The sequence below is a fragment of the Dipodomys merriami genome, unplaced genomic scaffold, assembly GCF_024711535.1.
Source record: "Dipodomys merriami isolate MVZ:Mamm:240054 unplaced genomic scaffold, mDipMer1.0.p SCAF_1, whole genome shotgun sequence".
Classification (NCBI taxonomy): Eukaryota; Metazoa; Chordata; class Mammalia; order Rodentia; family Heteromyidae; genus Dipodomys; species Dipodomys merriami.
In genome coordinates, this window is record NW_027202270.1 from 9,824,341 (window position 1) to 9,844,323 (window position 19,983).

The following is a 19,983-nucleotide window of genomic DNA, read 5'->3' on the forward strand; positions in this document are numbered from 1 at the left end:
GTTCTAAAGTTGCTACCAGTATTTAATGAATACTTCTGGAGCTTAGAGGAGAAGGAATCGGAGATTTCTGGAGGAGACATGTTTATAGGTTTTTTGTTGTTGTTGTTGTTCACTACAGAACACTGAGAAATCACATGTGTTTGAGACAGGTTTTTAATTTATCTCATCTTACTAAAATATGTATTCTGTGAAATCAGGAAAACTATTAATAACCTGCAGTCCTACATTATGCAAGCATGAGAATAGCTAATTAAATGAAGTGCTTCCTAAGGTTTATTTTTTAATGCATGCTAATATGGCCAAATGGATCTGCTGTATTCAACATATTCCACCACAGAGATTTCCCTTTTATAATGCAGAGCCAGAAAATAATAGGGTTACCTTTCACAACGTATTTCATTTTGTCTTCTCACACTGGCAATTGACACATATAATATAAAAGTAAATTAGACAGGTATTTGGCAGTTAGAAACTTCATTCAAGTACCACTTTCTACCATCAGTATGACTTAGTACATAAATTGTTCAATGTAAATGTTTTATCATTATAGTGGCAACAGGGAAGGAAATCTAAGGCCACCCAGGTTTTAGCATTAAAATGTATACTGACATTTCTGAGTCATGTATGGCTTGACTAAGTGGCATTTCTTTGCTACAGAAATATAAACTGCTAAAAGCAAATAGTTTAATTGGGGGAGCTGGAATTATATATACATTTATAAAAAAAAATGACAAGTAGATGCTCCATCAACTATACCTTCAAATTTCTACTTTTCACAAGATATATATTTCTAGAGATACTTTACAAAAACGGAAATCATTCATACATTGTTTTCTTATTCTATTAATTCAAAGTTAATACAACTTGCTAAGGAAAAACTATAAAAAGTAATCAATACAACTTGATAAAAGAAAAACTATAAAAAAGTCAATACCCTCCTAAAAATGAAACTTAGGCACAATTCATCCATCAATATTTAAATGGTATTCTTACACATAAGCTAAGTTTCTTTTTAAAGATGTTACTCATTTACATTGGAGGATAAGACACAGCTCTAACAGTGTATTGGAAGAGGTGGGCAACTCCCTCCAGCCAAGGACAAACTCAGCCCTTGTCCAGGGCAGATTTCAACAGGTCAGTCTTCCACATGTTCAGCATCGACCTATGTCTGTGAACTTTGCTAAGGCATACCTATGATTTAACTGTATTTTGTGCTAGATTTGGTTTAGACCATCTAAACCACGCTCATCATGAGTAAAAGAAAACACAATCCAGAAATCTCTTACAGGGATGGAGGGGTGAAATGTAAGGTGTGTTGTACTCATAAACTGACATGCTGAATTGAAACCTCTTGGTACATTTAATAAACACAAACAAAAATAACCTGAAAAATAGTTATGTTGAGCAGCTATGAATCTGTATTATTTTATAATAACAAAACAAGCAGAAAACCTCTTTTTCTTGACAAACAGCTCTAGCTTAAATTAACTATACTCAATGTGATGGCATAAGACCAAAGATATTGCAGTAGCATAATTTAGCCGAGTCATAATATAGAAAAGGGAAAAAAAAGATGCACAGAGCAAGGAACATAAAAGCACTTTAAACTTCATAAGCAGTATTACAGTCATGCAAGTAGAACATTATCCAAATTTCACATTCCTATTTCTTACGTCTGAAAAGTCATACTAGATGCTCCAGTTTCCTAAGGGGAAACTGACTTGGCATTTGAAACTCTCATCAAATCTTGCTCAATACTTAATCCATGCAAGATCTGAATATACCAACTTTTGATTGATATGCTAGAGATTGAACTCAGGGTCTCAAGCCTAGTAGGCAGATGCTCTACCATTTGAGCCTCAGTACCACCCTTTGAATATGCCACGTTTTAAAAATGTTTTCAGAAGTGAAAAACTAAGACTCCAGGCTCCAGGCTAACAACCCAGGGAATACAACCACAAGCAACATATAATTCTTCTCAATTCAAAAATATTATTTAAAAGAGTAATATAATTTCTTCCCAGAAAAGGGTGTTCTTCCTTCCTTCTTTGTTTTCTTTCTTTACTTTCTTTCTTTTCCTTAACTACCTACCAATTATTCAATCAATCATACTAGGGTTTGAACTCAAGAGACTTGCTCTTGCTAGGCAAACCTTCCTGCAACTTGAGCTGCACCTCCCCTATCTATGCCTTGCCTCTCCTGTCCATGCCTCTTGGGAATAGGTGGGATTGTAGGCATGGTCCATGACCACTGGGCTCTAGAAGGGGATTTTTAAAGGTTTTTTTTTTTTTTTTTTCCATATTAAGAGAATACAGAGTAAACTTTACAGTGGTAGTTTTCTGATTTTGTATATTTGAACTTTAGGCAATGTTTTTTTTTTTTTTTCTCATCATATAGAAGAAAGCCTATCTTTACAATTTCTGTATCATCATATTTGAACTGAGTATGTGCTGGTGGGATGTGATATAAGCAACCTTAATGCACCAGAATTTGTTATCTAGCTATCATTTAAATCTACACAGGATTTGGAAATTTTTATTCAGGTATTTTCCTTGCAATAGTATCTGATATAATATACTCTGAAGTAATAAATCTGGCCTCCTCCAAAAACCTATTGAAATGGAAAAGTTAAAGAAGATATCAAGTAGAGAATAAATATGTTTAAAAGAGGGAGGTGAAAACAGGCCTTTGAGTAGGAATTTTAAGACTTTTTTTCATTATTTTGAAGGATCTACTAAATAATTTGAGACGATTCATGTTTTATGTTAAGTAAGAAAGGGAGAAGATAGCTCCCAAGGATTCAGAAAACTATTATCCCCTCCCTACCTATTTTAACATGAGAAAGGGGACCCAAAGGAACTAAGCACTTTTCTCAAGGCCATTAGGCAGCTCTGTAGTGGGATGAATAAAAAATGAGTGGATTGGCTCCGAGCCTGTATTTTCTCTTCTGGATGTTGATGTTTTTTAGTTTCCAAATATTCCAAAATATTCTTTCAAGCTCTAAGACTATAAAAGGCCTCTGAACCCTTTGGGGAAATGAAAAAAAAAATCACGACAGTATGTGTGTATATATGTGTGTGCGCATAGTCCCATATATACAAGTACAGTGTATGTAATCCCCTCTGTGCCATGTGCTTTTTCTGTAAACTGTTGTTAGTGCGACTCAAGTCCTTGGGTCTTTGTTCCAAACGCATACCACCTATAAACCCTGGAATGATTAGCACAGGCCAGGAGTGATCAAGGATAAGCAGTACAAAAAAGAGGCTAGGTTGGTATCAAGATTAAAAGCACTCAGCAAGTGTTCAAAGTTAACCAGAAAACATGTCAGCTCTAAGTAGAAATAAGGTTCATTGGAAAGGTTGGCTGAATTTATTGGACATTCTTGCAAAAATTAGCAGTCTCATAAAATGATAATGCAAACTCAAAACAGACTCTCAGAAATCACTAATGTTCAGAGTTGAAAGTTTTAAATGAGTGCAAAAAAGTTTGTATGAACAAATGCTTTTATGTTGAAAAAATACCAGCATTATCAAAAAGATAATAGCATCTGGGCTTTTATGATAGGCCAAGAAATCTGTAGCCAAGAGAAAAGGAAAAATGTACTGGCAGCTACCATGACACCTCTCAAGCCTACCTTATTAATTCAATCCTATCAAACTAAACTCCAACATCCCATACTCAGTCCAACAGCACATCCCTTGACAGACTCAAGTACTTAGAATAGGTCAACAAAGTCTTTGAAAAAACCATTACACTTCCTGACTAACGGAAAGCTAACAGACTCCCATGAAATGTGAATTTTGGACAATAATTTCAAATTAAAAGAAAGCAAAGCAAGCTGTTTCAAACCATTGCATCTTAGAAATAGACTAGGAGGTGCAAACATAAAAGAAAGACACCACAGTCCACTAAATAAGGAGCCAAAAGGAATGTAACAAAGCTGGCAAGAGTCACTGATGGCCAATCACCTGCGATTTTCATCCAGCACATCCAAGATCTGCTGGTAAGCCCTACGAGTAGAAGACTGGATAAGCGACAAAATGCCACGAGCAGAAGAAAGATTAGCTCCATCTTCAGGTAACATATGGGGAGGACAGACCCGAGCCTGGGGTGGCGATGGTGTCACACTGTTTACACAAAGCACAGCAAATGAAGAGAAAAATACTCAAGTCAGATTTTTATACAACTTTACCTGAGCAGTTTTTAATCTTAGGGAGTTTTTTGGGATCTGTTTTCCCCATCATCCCCCTTGCCCCAAGAAAACAACAAACAAATAGGTTAACAGACATTCTGATTTGTTTAAAAACACCAGCTACAATGTAGCATTGGAACTCTGTAACCCCAAACATCAAAATAAACAAACTGAATATGAAAAACAACTTGAGAAGGAAAGAACACTAGAGCAATGAATGGGTTCAGTCCTTGGCTTCGCAGGGAGAGAGGACAGCATGTCTAAGTTGATTTCACGAAGTGTCACTTCAACTACTTCACAAATACAACCAAACAAGTATGTGGAATTTATGATGAGGATTTGAAGAGAAGGGCACAAAACTAAGAAAAGCATTCCACTTGCTTCCTGGCAGCCATCTACACTTGAATGAAGCAATTTGTTCAATTCTAATGGGAACTCTTTAAGGTACAGATGAGTACTTTGAGAGAGCTAGTTGATATTGGAGCATGATTATATGAGAGCGTGATTATATGAGCATAACTCATACAAGGATTTGGCTTTTGTTTGTTCCAGAAAAATGATTATGACCTTGGGATGAGGGCTCAACATTCTCAATGGGCAAAACACACTGGAATAAATGCAATCCTATTTATTATTACATTTAAAACCATCAAACAAACAACACAGGGCACTGGTGGTTCATGCCTGTAATCCTAGCTACTTTGGAGGCTGAGATCTGAGGACTGCAGTTTGAAGCCAGCCTCTGCAGGAAAGTCCATGAGACTCTTATCTCCAATCAACTTCAAGAAAACCAGAAGTGGGGCTGTAGCTCAAAGTGGTAGAGTACTAGCCTTGAGCAGAAAAGGTTAATGACAGCGCCTAGGCACTGAGTTTAGGACCCATGAATGTTCAACAATAACAACAACAACAAAAACATAGCAGATAGCAAACTGAAAAATGGAAAGCCTTATTTTTGACAGTGTAACCTTATCTAACTGAACATATACTTATTTGGAACCCACAAAATAAATGGGATAATTTTTGAAAGGATAGTTACTAGCATCTAATATTCCAATTTCCAGAAAATTAAGAAACCAAATATCCATAGTTTTGTCAATAATTCCCAGTATCCTGAAGATCTAAAGAGACAGGTATAATAAACATGAAAGCAATGTTCTTCAAAGACTCTGGAAGAGAGAGAAAGAGCTAAACAAAATGTTAATGGTTTCAGCCATTAATCTATTATGGCTGATTCATCACAGAAATTAGGTCTCGTGGTGACAAAATACACTGAAATTTTCAGTCTCATGGCTAGTAATGCTAAATGTCTATCTAGAGACAGGAAAATTTCTGGAATCTAAATAAAATGTGTTAATTGATTCAAGTGACTTTACAAAACCTGAATTGGACATACTATAAAACCCGTCAGCAGGTCCGAGGCCCAGAATCTGTCTTCTAGTCTTACGCTCAGAAGGCTTTATGGGTAACACAAGGAAATCCTAGAGCTCCTGCTGCATGGGCAACTAGGCAGGTGTCAAAGGGACAGTGTCACTGGAGGTGGGATTTAGAATGATCTGGTCTGTGGTGATATGAACAGTCCATCTTATATTCTTCTTGATGAAGATGCCAGCACATCTGGATGTCTTAGGCAAGTGTTACTTTGAATTTTGAGGCTTAGGACACTTTGTGTATCATTCTCCATGAAACGACGAAATAGGTACATATGATTGCATTAAAGGCTAGAATAATTAATATTTAGAATTATAATCTTAAAGCTACAATATCAATAAGCTGAATAGGAATCTAGAGTAAAGTGTGATGAATTTTTGCTTATTAAAGAATAAAAGGGTTCAGGTATGGTAAAGCATGTCTGAAATCTCAGCACTCAGAAGGCTGAGGCAGTAGTTAAGTTTCAGGTCAGCCTGAGCTACATAGGAAGACCCTGTCTTGAAAATAAAAAATACAATAGGAAAGAAGAATTACTTTCTTTGGGAGATCATTTTGCTAAAATCAATCAATAAGGAATTATTTTAAATTCTAGGAGTACAAGTATTATGTCTGTACATAGGAAATATGATGGTCATCTTATAAAAACTAATCACAGACTCACAGTCAACAACTACAGAGATGGAATAAATAGAAGGCTGGATTCTAAAATACTCCACAGGCACTCATTATATATATCAATAATAAAAACTCATAAAAGTAAATGAAAAAATTAAAAAAGATCTGAAACACCTTTCAATTCTAAGATGGAATATGATAATAAACAAAAAAATCCCTTATATGATTCTCAATGATAACTTAAAAATATATTATGTAGAAAGATAAAGGATAAATCTAACTCCTTTTAAAAAAACATGCAAATGAAAGCAATCATTTTGGTTTTGGGTACTAGAGGTGAACCCAGGGTCTTGTGCACCCCTAGCCCATGGAGCTAAGTCTATCAATATTAAGTAGTAAAGATACTGCTAAAAAAAAAAATCAATGTTAAACAAGTACTTGGTTCCAGCTATTCAGTAGGCAGGACCAGAAGACTGGAGTTGGGAAAAAGCTAACTAAACTCTCAGTATAAGCCAGGCATTACGGCACATTCTCCAATGTGTATTTATTTACACAACAAGCCTCCATAGACCAGAATAGGATGTGTTATTTTCAAACTGACTAGTTCTTTTGACAGTATAAATTAAATACTCCTGGTGGTAACATCTATTTTCATTTGCAGAGAAACTGATTATATGATGATCATAATTACCTTAATAATACTAAATAATTTGTTAATTCTTTCTTCCTTTTTAAAGATTTAGGCAGCCTTAACCTTTTATTAAAAAACAAAAGCACCAAAACCCTTAAATACAAATATGAGTAATTTTCATTTTACCAATCAGTCTGACACCAGCTGAGAAGCCCACTACAGGTTTCCCCCAAGCAGGGAACAGTGGTCTTAGGAAGGTCAACATTTATATCCAGCCAATATTTAGCGATTTGTTGTTGTTTTTCTTGGTTCCAGTCCTTGAGTTTGAACTCAGGGCCTGGGCGCTGTTCCTGAGTTTTTTGGCTCAAGACTAGCACTCTACCACTTGAGCTACACCTCCACTTCTGGCTTATTTTTGGTAGTTAATTGGAGATAAGAGTCTCATGGACATTCCTGCTCAAACTGGCTTTGAACTGTGATCCTCAGATCTCAGCCTCCTGAGCACCTAAAACTACAGGTGAAAGCCCTGGCACCTGGTTATTGTTGGATTTTTAACAAGTAAACCCCTGTGAAAAATAAAAACAATAACAATGTTGAAGCACTGAGGTTACTTAAGAAAATAACACTCTGAAAGTAATCACACCTGAAAATATCACCTGAAAGTAATCACAAGATTACGAATAAAAGTACTCTTAGAGGATAAACTGTTCCTAGGAGTGTAATGACACAGAATCTTAACTTTACATTAAAAAAATAACAGATATAAACAATATGAAGTATGTATAAGTAGCTGTTTCATTAGTAATATTCTGCCTCATGCTTACATAAAAATCTTACTGCATAAGAGTTAAGTACACAATGCTAGGCAATGTTAGAACTAAACTTTAAGGCATAGGGATGTGAGGCATAGCTCATTATTAAAAGGTTAAATTTAAGGTAAATTAGCATTTTTGCTATGGGTTTTCATAGGACTGTTTCTCAAACTGTGTGGTTTACTTCTTTGATGAAGCACCAGACTCTTCAAGAAAATAATACAAAAATTTAGGCATTTGTGGCTCACTTCTCTAATCCTAGCTACTCAGGAGGCTGACACATGAGGATCTCACAAACAAGCTTGGGTAGAAAAGTCCAAGAAACCCTATCTCCAATTAACTAACAAAAAAGTGGGCCTGGAGAGTGGCTCAGATTGTAGAGTGCCAGGCATCAGTGAAAAGACCAGGTGAGAGCCTGAAGTATTGAGTTCAAGTCCAGGTGCCACACACACACACACACACACACACACACACACACACACACACACACACACACACACACACACACACACACACACACACACACACACACACACACACACACACACACACACACACACACACACACACACACACACACACACACACACACACACACACACACACACACACACACACACACGGTAATTTAAAAATTCACTAAAATAAACTGGGTATTAATTTCTCTTGAAATTTTGAGTAGAAAATTTTATTTTGCGATTACTATCTGAGGCAAATTACCAGTTGCCAGAAGCAAATAATAAAATTAAAGTAAGAGAAAGTCACTGTCCGCCAGTGTGGTTTCTTCTGTTGCTTAAGAACATTCTGTACTGTGTCTTTTTCAATATTGGGAATGAAGCCCAGGGCCTTCTGCATGCTAGGTGAGCACTCTGCCACTGAGCTACAGCCTCACTCCTGCTGAATGTCTCTATTATATGCCAAAATGTTCTGCCTCATGAGGTAGCCATCCCATACATTATCCTGTCCCACCTGCAGAAAACGTGAGGCTGAGGATCTCAGAAAAAAAAAATCTTCCAAATCATAATTTTAATCTATGGAACTTAAAAAAAATGAACCAGAAAGACAGCTCTGGTTTAAAACAAAAAAGAAAATACAGCATGTTAAAATGTAAAAAGTGACATTATCTGGGCACTGGTGGCTCACGCCTGTAATCCTAGCTACTAAGGAGGCTTCGTGGTTCCAAGCCAGCCCAGGCAGAAAAGTCTACGAGACTCCTATCTCCATAAACTACTCGGAAAAAGCTGCAAGTGGTGCTGTGGCTCAAGTGGTACAGTGCTAACAGTGAGCATAAAGAGGCTCAGGGACAGCATTCAGGTCCTGAGTTCAAGGCCCAGGACTGGCAAAAAAAAAAAAAAAAAAGCCAAGTGATACATTACTGAGACTAATTAAGTAAAATTTGTAGGAAATGAACAAACCAATCAAAGAAAAACAAAGAAAATGAAAAGTCATCATGTATAAATTATCCAATTTTCCTTTCACTATTACCCATAACTATAGGACTGCTTTAGTTGGTCTTTTTTTGTTTGTTTTCTTAACATAATTTATGAGGACAGTTTGAGAAATCCTGAAAGAGAAGTACTACAAAGCCAGAGAGTAAGAGTTAAGAGTATTATATGCCAGTTATGCAGTGAGACAGATTAGTATTAATGTAAGCTAACAACTCCTAATGGGAAAAGCAGAGCAGAGAAAAATCTTACGTGTACTCCGGTGCAGAAATCGATCCCTGGAACCTTGAAATTTTATTTCTTGGGGCAGAATCTGATCTGTGCCACCTTAAATAATAATTATGCTTCTTTTACATATTCAGCTTTTACAACAAAGAAAAAGCTAGATATGATTCTATTGTCAGAATTCACTTTTGTGCCAACAGATGACAATAAGAAAACAAAGACCAATGTCCCTGATCAATACCCCCTTCCACATCTATTCTCAGAGGCAAGGGACAAAAACAAAACAAAACAGGCAGGGAAAGGTTATGAGTGATAATCTACCTAACATCACAAAGACGATTATGGCAGATAAAGTCAGCAATAGTTTCATAATTATTTTGGAAGAGGTAAAATATAGCTGTATTACACTAATTAATCATTTCCTCCTTATCACATTAATTTGGACACATAATATGTTGATTACACAAAATTCTCAATGTTAATAAGATGTAGCAGATTCTTAAAAGATGAATTATGAAATGAAAGGAAAAGAAAGAGGAAGATTTCATTATTAATACAAAGATAGTTAAGTATCTTACTATAATATGGCAACATATATAACATCCATAATAAAAATTATGGTAAAGTCCAAGGCATTTCACTGTGGAAATATGTAAAGATTCATGTGACTTGCGCTTTCCAAACTAATATTTTTTAAAACATTATACTTCCAGTTTTATTAAACATGTAGAAATTGTCATTAAGGCAACTTAAAGAAAAAAAAATCAAATATAAGCATTGTTAATCTTTTGTGCTAGGAGGAACTGATTTGGTAAGTTAAAATAAAGCTATTATGTAATTATCTATTTAATCATATGTTACTGGGCTGTTTTTCATACACATAGAGCAATTTTCTTTCTCTTTAGCTACCAATAACATGTGTTTTGAGAAAAAGTGATACAATAATAAAAGAACTCTTTATTTTATTGACATGAAGTGTCAGAGGACCTAAACAGCAAGATCTATCTTTATGTAGTAGGAAAAAATATTGCCAGAAAGCTTAAAAAAATTATAACTAGCAAATAACAAAAGCCCTTAGGTATACATTTAATATTTCTTAACAATAAATTATGTATCATATGGTATGTGGAAATATTCTAGAAAAACAAACTCCAAGGATTGACACGACACCACATATGCCAGCCACACACTTTAGGGAACACACTTTCAACCATTTTAAAAAAGTCATATTCATAATGGCTAAAACTCTCAGGGAAATATTTCCTGAAGGAGCTACAGATTCATTTTAGCTTGATTTCTTCCTATATAAGCCTTCAGACATAAGGCTATATAGCTGTCTACATAAATGCAACTACTTTAGGAGACATCTTAAGATTCTCCAAAAAACCAGAAAAGTTAGGTGCAAATAGTTTTTTCTCTTGCAATTAACAAAAGAATGCAATTTTTTAAAAAAAGCAAATAATCTACACTATATCTGGAACTTCACTGATCAGCTGGAAAGGCCAGTGAACCTCTCCTAACACTTCTTTGGAAGCAAGGATCAATTATTAACAGTCCCAGTCCTCACTGTGCTCCAGTTATTTTATACACAAAGTTAATTAATTTCACTTTTATCTAGATTTGCAAACTCTCAGAAGAGATGTATCATCTAATTAATTATTCAAGAGTTCCAGGAGAAGTTATCATGGTATCATAGTGCTCAAGGTGAGTTCTTGGAAACCAACCAAAATATTATTGAGGAAAAGCAATAACTTATCTAAGCCCAAAGCATCCATTTTTAAATGGCATCACTGCCAATGGCTTTAAGATTTAAAATTCTGACCAGTTTTCAAGGGGTAGTTTATTTGTTAATTTTCATAAAACACTAAAAATATGTTTGTCTGATCCAAAACATCTATGGTGGCTTCAAGATGAGGATGTGAGAACTCATCCACAGATGAAAAAAATTTAAACAAATAGTCCTTTAAGTAATACATGCATTTGTTTTTTGAAAATGAAGGGAACCTAATAATTCACAAGCCATTACATAGAAAGCTAAAAAGATACTTGTAATAAATAAGTAGAATTCTATTTGTCTATATTATAGCTCATAAGGAACAAGGATGGCTGTTTTACAATCTTATGGCAATGTTAACTTAAAAATATAAACATAGTTTTTACTTTCATCTTCTTGTTTTATATACTAGTTAAACATTTTTGAATTTGCATATAATAGAATATTTGAATTCATCAATTTGTCTTACGTATACTTTATAGATTTCCTCAACAAGGAAATAATACTTACAGGAACATACAGACACAAAGAAGCAGATAATGTCACTAAAAAATTTTTACAACTAACAAAATGATCAGACTTTATGACAAACTAGAGTTAAAATGTAAAAGTGATGTAAAAAACTTCATATATGATGGGAAGCAATTATCTAGAACAAGATGTGCACACATTCTATGGAGAAAATGTATAAAGATGCTCAGTGGTCCACTCACATGGAATCGTTCCTGACCAGCTGTCCATTTTGGCGAACAGCATTTTCACTCATAGAGCGCTCTCTCTTTAGCCTGCCAACTGCACGGATCTGTTAAGACACAAAGAAAGGGAAGGGAACAGGAAATATCCTTAGTAGCCTTAGTAGCTATTTTGCATCCAAAGAACCTTAGTCCTGAAATTTCAAGGAACAAAGAAAAAGCAACCAAGAATTGCTGCCAGTCATGTATTACAGTTAAGACTTGTTTGTCTGTTTTTTAAAAAACTTGTGCTTATATTATAATGCAGATAGAGTTTAGAATGCCTTTTCACTTACAGATAAGTTATCCTACTTTCTTTTAAAATATCAATTTTGCCTGGTAAAATAGTCACATCTCAGTATCACTGGGACTGGATGCAGGACTTCAGGATATACAAATCATGGGATGCTAAAGTACCTCACATAAAATGGCACGTTTTGTTACCTCCCTCTTCATATTTAAATTATCTCTAGGGTATTTCTAATACCTAATGGAAAACAATGTAAATTCAATGTGAATAGCTATTATACTCTACTGTTTATCATGTTCACTTAGGTCATCAAAGGCCTAATTACATAGGACACTAAGAAGACGGGAGGCAAATGCTGATCACACAATGGGTGTGAGAGGGAAGCTGTGTGAGAATGTGTGGAAAAACAAACAACTTTATAAACAGCAATCAGTTTGGAGCTTTTTAAGGTTATACTAAAGTCAAAGTTAACTTTTAAGCAGCTACATATAAAACTTAATACTATCAAGTGCAAGTGCATATATTCATGTACGGTGAGCTACGTACTAGACTGCTGTAGAAGAATCTGAATCTGACTGTTCCTTGCCTTCCTAGTTTGTAATTTCTCTGAAGAACAAGTTTTTCTGTATAGAAGGGATCCAAATAAATTATTTACTGAGTCAGAACCATTTTTTCTGGTAAGATGTATGAACTCATATTAAGTAGGCCAGAAATGATGGAAGTAGGCAAATGTCCATGACCTTAACATAGGCCAAGAAGCTTGAATCTTAAGTCTCTTGTTATTTGCACTATTGGAAATCTGATATTAAAAACATCTTTACACAGATAGTTATCTTTGAGGTTATTGTTATATGAGGAGAAATAACAGGTCAAAAACTTCCATTTGTTTTGCTTTCTAATGTGACCTACCAGTATACTATAAAACTAATGAACTCAAACACTGATTGGATAAAGAGCATAATGACATTTCAAATGTTTTTATCATTTAGTTCAAGGTAGTGGTGGATGCTTTTCAACTTAGGATCTTAATATTGTCACTCAGAACCAGTCTTACTCTCTTTCAGAATAAGAAATACAGTTCCTTAGAGTCAAAGCACTTCTTGGTTACTGGGTCACAGCGTTTTCTGGTCTATTTATAAAGTGTGTAGTGCTAGATATTCAGTACATATATAGGTAAGACTCCTCTTTAATGTGCTTACACCCAAGTTACACTAGGTTACTCATAAACCCAAATAAATACTTTTCAGGCTTCTGTTTACTGGTCCTTTGGGTCTATGCTAAGCCTACCTATCCTTTAAGGATCTGCTCAGATACCTCAGCATCCACTGCAGATTCCTTCTTGCTTTCTGTGGAACTCTTGGATCAGAAGAGAGGAAAACAAAGTAAATGTGGACAGGACAACTGGACTGAACACCCTCACAGTTTCCACAAACATGCTCAATGCTCAAGATTTTAAATAAATAACAGCCAAGTCAGTGATTAAGAGTTAGCAGAAAGAAACATGGAACAATTTGTCACAGTGATAGGAAAAGCATGAATTGTGAGTGTACACCAAAAAAATCTTCCAAGTGTACACTACAAACAGACTTATTCCCTCTTTCTTCACTTTGCTCCAAACTTTTGTTCTATTCAGCTTATTACAGTCCTAGTTCCTATTTCTATAGATGATGGGGAAGCAAAGAGAGTTAATAAACTACCATTAAATTGTCCTAACACTATGGTCAAGTTCTTGATTCCCTAAGCTATTACAGTGCTCTTTTAAGTATACATTGGAGTGGACTGGCCATTTTCTACATATGCTTTAGGCTATGTTACATAATAGAATAGTTCAGAATACTTCAGATCAGCTATGGTCTTTTACTTCACATACTCATAGTGGTCATGTCAATGGAACTGAGCCATCATAAATAAGGTCCTAATAATTATGTTGCTTCCTTATACTTAAACTGCAACGTTCAGTGTTCTGTTAAGATGTTCACAGCATGTGTGTTATCCTAGCTTCTACTGAAGCATTGTTTTCAAAGTGTGATCTATGACAAGGTTGGCTCTTGCTAAGTACTACATCTCCTAGTGCTTGAAGCTCTGGCTGTACACTCTGCACATGACTGCTGTTGGATTTTAGCATCGTGTGGATATCACTGACAGCTTCTGAACAAATATGTCCCTTTCTGAAAACACTCATTGCCTTTACTCTTCTTCCAAACCAGGTCATGGTTTATACAGGCCCAATGATTCTGCTCCTTCCTTCAGATCACTTCTGATTATTGACCCATTTGAATAGATATGGGGGTTCAGTGACATTATATAGACTTATTTTATAAATGGATGGCATTCTAGTATCTTCTTTGAAGTAAGATTGCTCTTTTCAACCAAAACTCTTATAGCCTGTCCTTTACAAAGTCTGTTTGGCTTCTCTTCCTATTTAAATACATTCAGAAAGCTCAACTTGGCATTTATTGTGGTTGAGCTTTGGGAATTCAAATCTTTGGATGCTAGAGATCAGGAATGTTGCTAACCATTCTGCAAGTGCAAAAGAACAACCTCACTGGACAATATCACTGGAGAATTCTCCAGTCCAAAACACCTTAAGTGCTGAGGAAAAGAAACACTGGCCTCACATAACACTGCACTGGGCTCAACAGTAGGAAGGAGGAAGAGAGAGAGGAAAAGAGGGAGGGAGGAAAAGAGGAAGGAGGGAGAAAAAGGAAACCATGGTCTTCACTGTGGGACGATTAAAAAGCAAAGAGTTTCAGCTTATCTCACTTTATAGATTCTGAGCTGCCTTTAGAATCAGAGGTGGAGGAACATTTTTTCTGCCAAGAGCTATCTGAATATTTATAACATCATTCACAGGCCACACACAATTATCAATACAGTCAGCTATGGGAAGCTGGAGAAAGGTATATGATTGTCTCCTTATGTACTAAATGATTTTGCAGTCCTTATATTGCTTCACAAGCCAAATGTATGAATAATCAATTTTAGCAGAACTCTGGGCCTTCTAATTTAGTCTATTTCTAGCAGTGGCAAGAATTCTGTCTCTCTTTCCTGCTCATTAGTTATCTAAATTACCGTCAGCAGGCTACTAGACTCTTCTGTACACTTGAAGTACAAACTATGGTCATTGACACCTTTCAATAGGTAGCTGGCATGAATCTTAGAAATTTCTCTTAGGTTTTAGGATTGGGCTCCTGCTATAGGATGTCCCCCTCTCCAAAACTATTTGAACTCAGCCTTGCTTTTGCTCTGTTTCTGTGCTATGCTTATGAACTTTCTTGCCCAGGATGGCTTCAAACCACTATCCTCCTGATCTCAGCATCCTAAATACCTAGAGACCTGGAGACCAATCTTTTAATCTTTTATAATACTTATTATTTATAATTCATTATTAAATATTTAATACAATTTTATATCTATACAGATTGAGCTTTTAATGTTTTAATGATTGTGTCTGTGCGTGTGTGCGCGCGCATGCATGCATGCATGCGTGTAACTCGGTCTCAGCATGAATTCAAGGCCTAAGCACTGTCTCCGAGCTTTTATGCTCAAGGCGAGAGCTCTAGCACTTGGTAGTTAACAGGACAAAGAGTCTCACAGACTTTCCTTGCCAGATCTGGCTTCAAATATAATCCTCAGATCTCAGCCTCCTGAGTAGCTAGAATTACAGGTCTGTGCTGCCAGTCCCAGCTTTCATGATAATCCTATGAAGAATTTTTCATTACTTTTATCTTTGTATATTATTAACTTGCCCAAAGTCATGCAGTTAGTAAAATAATAAGGTAGGCCTTCAAAATTAGTCTAATCACAGCTTACATGTTTCCCAGTGCTATATACTCTGGGAATGTATCACATTTGTTTAATTCCACAATTACTGTCAAAGTGTACCCCATATAGTCTTCTGAGGGCAATCCTTGTAAACTTTTTTTCCTTCAGTCTTTAATCACTCAAAAAAAAATGCTTGTTTTCATTTACTTTTCTGGTGAGTTGTGGGGCTAGAACTCAGAGCCTGGGTGCTGCCCCTGAGCTCTTTTGTTCAATGCGAGAGATCTACCACTTCGAGCCACAGCACCACTTGCACTTTTGGAGTGATTAACTGGAGATAAGAGTGTCATGAGGACTTTTTTGCCCAGCTGGCTGCAAAATGTGATCCTCAGATCTCAGCCACCTGAGTAGCTAGGATTATAAGCGTGAGCCCCCAGCGCTCAGCTTGGGTTGTTTTTTATTAGAATCTTTTTTTTTTTTTTTTGCTTTATTTGTTGTTGCCCTTTTTTGGTTGTTGTTATGCACTGGGTAGACAAATGTCTATTAATATAGTTAAGAGGAAACACAGAGCAGAATTCTAAGTCCAAAACCAGCAATTCCTGGCAGAATTCTAAGTTCAAAACAAAGCTTTTCACAGCTATAATTATATGGGGACTCTGGGCATCTGGGAGACATGACTTCCAACCAGGAGTATGCTGTGCTATCATTTGTTTATGTGGCCATCTTCCTTAGTCCATTACTCTTTGCTATTAAGAACTTTTTATCTTCTGAGGGCTGATTGTTTTCTGTCAGACAACTGTTGTACAGCCAGGCAGAGAACCAACTTCCAAAGAGCAGGAGCAGGTCTCAATCACTTTTATGTCTTATATACAAAAGCTCACAGAACAGTTGATCAATAAGTTTTCCAAGTCTCTTGCTGCCTTTTTTCATGGCAACACTTAAATTTGTATTTTTTTAAAGAAAATTTTAGAATGCTTAGACTAACATCAATATTTCAATTCCCTCAGCACAAACTTAGAACTTAAAAACCCAGAAACACCTACTGCTAGGAAACTATCACTCTTCTTAAAAATTATCTTTACAAAAGGGTTACAATTCAACATGTAAATTTTGGCCATGGCCCTGCATTTACTTTTCACAAGATTTACCCTTTCCTCATGAGTAATATTCAAAATTTTTGAAGAACATTAACACTTCATTTGGGAAATGTAAAAAAAAAATCAACTGATAGTAACAATGTTCCATATGGAAGGCTTCCATTAAATATAATAATGGTATGACTTACAGACTCCTACACTTCCAAATAAAACTGAGTTTAAAATTCTACTTACTTCTTCATTTTGAGGGGTTGGAGGAGGTCTTTCTAAATCTAGAAAATCTAGTGGTCTTTCACTCAGTGTAAGTACACGGGGTGGTGTTTTTAGTGCCAGAGGTTTAAAGGGAGTTGACTGGATAAGGTCAAGATCTGCTGGTCTTGAAAATGAAACATCTTCATTATTTCCTGGGAGGGGGAAAAAAAAAGTTTTCCAAATTGAGAAGATATATGAGTAAATGTTATACAAGGAGATAAACGAATGGCCCCAAAGTATATGTTCACATGTACAAAATGTTAATCATCACAGAAACAATTAAAATCACAAGGAAATGTCACTACACACCTACATGAATTAAAGATAACTGACAACACAAATGTAGCAAGGACATGGAGCAACTGAAATCCTCATGTATCTCTGACGAGAATATTACATGGTACAAAGATACGGCAAGTAAGATGACTAACATACGAAGATATACTCAGAAAGACTGGTACATTAATACATATTGTAATACCAGCTTTATCCTAAGAACCTCCCCAAAAGCAAGCAACTCCAATGGTTGTCAAATGAATAAGCAATTTAGGCTGTAACTGCACAATGGAATGTTACTCAGTAATTAAGAAGAATGAACAACTGACATTTAAAACAACATAGAAGGGCTGGGAAGGTGACTCAGTGGTAGAGCGCTTGCCTTGCATGCAATGAGGCCCTGGGTTCAATTCCTCAGCACCACATAAGAAAAAAGAAAAAAAGAAAAAGCCAGAAGTGGCACTGTAGCTCAAGTGGTAGAACACTAGCCTTGAGCTGAAGAGCTGAGGGACAGCGCCCAGGCCCAGAGTTTAGGCCCCACAACTGGGACCCCCCCCCAAATAAATAAATAAATAAATAAAAATAGAAGAATATTAAAAACATTGTGCTGAGTAAAAGTATTCAGACAAAACAGTATATGTCCCATAAGTCCATTAATAGGATATTCTAGGGTAAACAAGTGCAGTTTCTGGTTATAGGAAGGAGATTGTGGTTGCCAACAATTAGGGGTTAGGAATGGCAGAGAGTGGGACCAGCTAAGTTTTGGGGATAATAAAAATGTTCTGTATCTATCAAAACTCAACTGTATGTTTATAAAGTATCTGTTTTTGGTGTATAAAATATCACTAGTTGATTTTTTAAAAACTGCTTGAAATCCAGATTATTGTAATAAATAGAAAGTTTAATGGCACAGTCCCCAACTCCTTTCCTATCTGGAGAAGCCCCAGCTGTTCCACAGAAACAGACGCAACAAGGCCCCTGTGCTAAGCAAATGACGCGTACCTGCTACAACGATCCTCTCTGGAACCTGCATTATCACACTAGCGTTGGGAATGCCTTCTTGGAATCCTTGCTCCAGGTCAGCACTTGGTGGTGCAACTTTTAATTTTTCTGGGACCCTCATTCGCTGACTAATACCTTCGGTGTATTCCATTTCATACTGAATCCGACTAATTTCTGCCATCTCAGCAGCAGTGGGAGAAGGAAATGCTGCCCCACTCACCCTGGGAGAGAAAAATTTGAGATCGAGATGATTGAGCATTAGAGTGTTAGTCCCCTCCACACTGGTGTGAGAGGATAATACCTTATAAGAGAAAGAGCAAAGGAAACTTCTCATTTGCCAGTACTGAATAAATGCAAAGGAAAAATAAAAGAAGAAAATTCTTTACTCAAGACAATGCCTTCTTATCAGCGGAAGTTGCACATTAGAGATCTGGCTTAGGTGCAAGTTGGTAATATGTTGGATAATGGCAACGTAAATGTGCAAGTGCGCATGCGCACACACATACACGCACACACATACACACACACTTTTGCTGCCTCTGCAGTAAACTGATATGCATGCTCCTTTTAACAACAACAACAAAAAAAGCCTGAAATAAAATTTAAATAAAAAATTGCTAAACAGGGGCTGGAGGTATAGTTTAGCAGTAGAGTGCTTGCCTAGCATGCATGAGACCTTTAAATTTCCAAAATCAATTATTTGAGAGAAATATCCAACTAATTATTTGAGGAAAAGCTGCTTGGACTTCATAAAACCAAATTAGAAACTGGTATCATATGTTATAAATAAAGACTAAAACCCCTCAAATAGTCAAAATCAGAGTTCAAAAGTAAACAAGGTTAATTTTGAACTTAGTAAAAAAGATACAAACCCTCAATCACATAATACAAATAAAATCTTTTACTGAACATATATCTAATGACATGTAGTGAGTACCAAATATATAATTTATATCAAAAAATTCTTAATATATGCACTTGTGTGCCAGTACCAGGGACTGAACTCAGGACTTCCTGCTCTCACTCTGCATTTTTGCTCATGGCTGGTGCTTTACTACTTGAGCCATGCCTCTAGTCCTTAGCTGAGTGTTTTGTGGTTATTTGGATAAAGATGAAGTCTCACAGACTTTTCTGCCCTGGGCTGGTTTCAAACTGCAATCCTCCAGGTCTCAGTTTCCTCAGTAGCAAGGATTACTGAAGTGAGACACCAGCACCTAGTTTGCATTCATTTTTTAAGGGACTAAAGTTTCACATTATTAATCTCTACTTAAAATCGTAATTATATGCATATTTTTAAAAACACCAATGTTTTGGGGGGGAGGAGAGGCACAGTATAAACAAACTGTGTAACCTTCTAAATTGGAGATGGACCTATGACTATCAGGAAATGCAATAGAAAGAATGGTGCCCCCAAATGCAAAATATTGATGAAAGCATAAAAAGCATGGTTAGCTATGCAAACAGCTTTCAAGCCACTGACTCTAAAACCTG

General features: G+C 36.1%; 1 protein-coding gene across 18 annotated transcripts in view; it reads right to left on the reverse strand.

Moving 5' to 3' along the window:
* Positions 1-19,983, reverse strand: part of Mff (mitochondrial fission factor) — a 30,985-nt gene that overhangs the window by 6,025 nt on the left and 4,977 nt on the right. For 4 of the 18 annotated variants that reach the window (XM_070015882.1, XM_070015881.1, XM_070015880.1 and 1 more), the window contains 3 exons: positions 18,493-18,713; positions 17,197-17,366; positions 11,836-11,924 (listed from right to left, as the gene is read on the reverse strand). In XM_070015882.1, coding sequence (XP_069871983.1) covers positions 11,836-11,924; positions 17,197-17,366; positions 18,493-18,673 — 440 coding nt within the window. In that variant the 5' untranslated portion in view covers positions 18,674-18,713. Of the gene's footprint in view, positions 1-381; positions 415-3,968; positions 4,128-9,375; positions 9,451-11,835; positions 11,925-17,196; positions 17,367-18,492; positions 18,714-19,983 lie in introns of all 18 variants that reach the window. The other 14 variants (XM_070015783.1, XM_070015756.1, XM_070015800.1 and 11 more) reach the window with 9 other exon arrangements.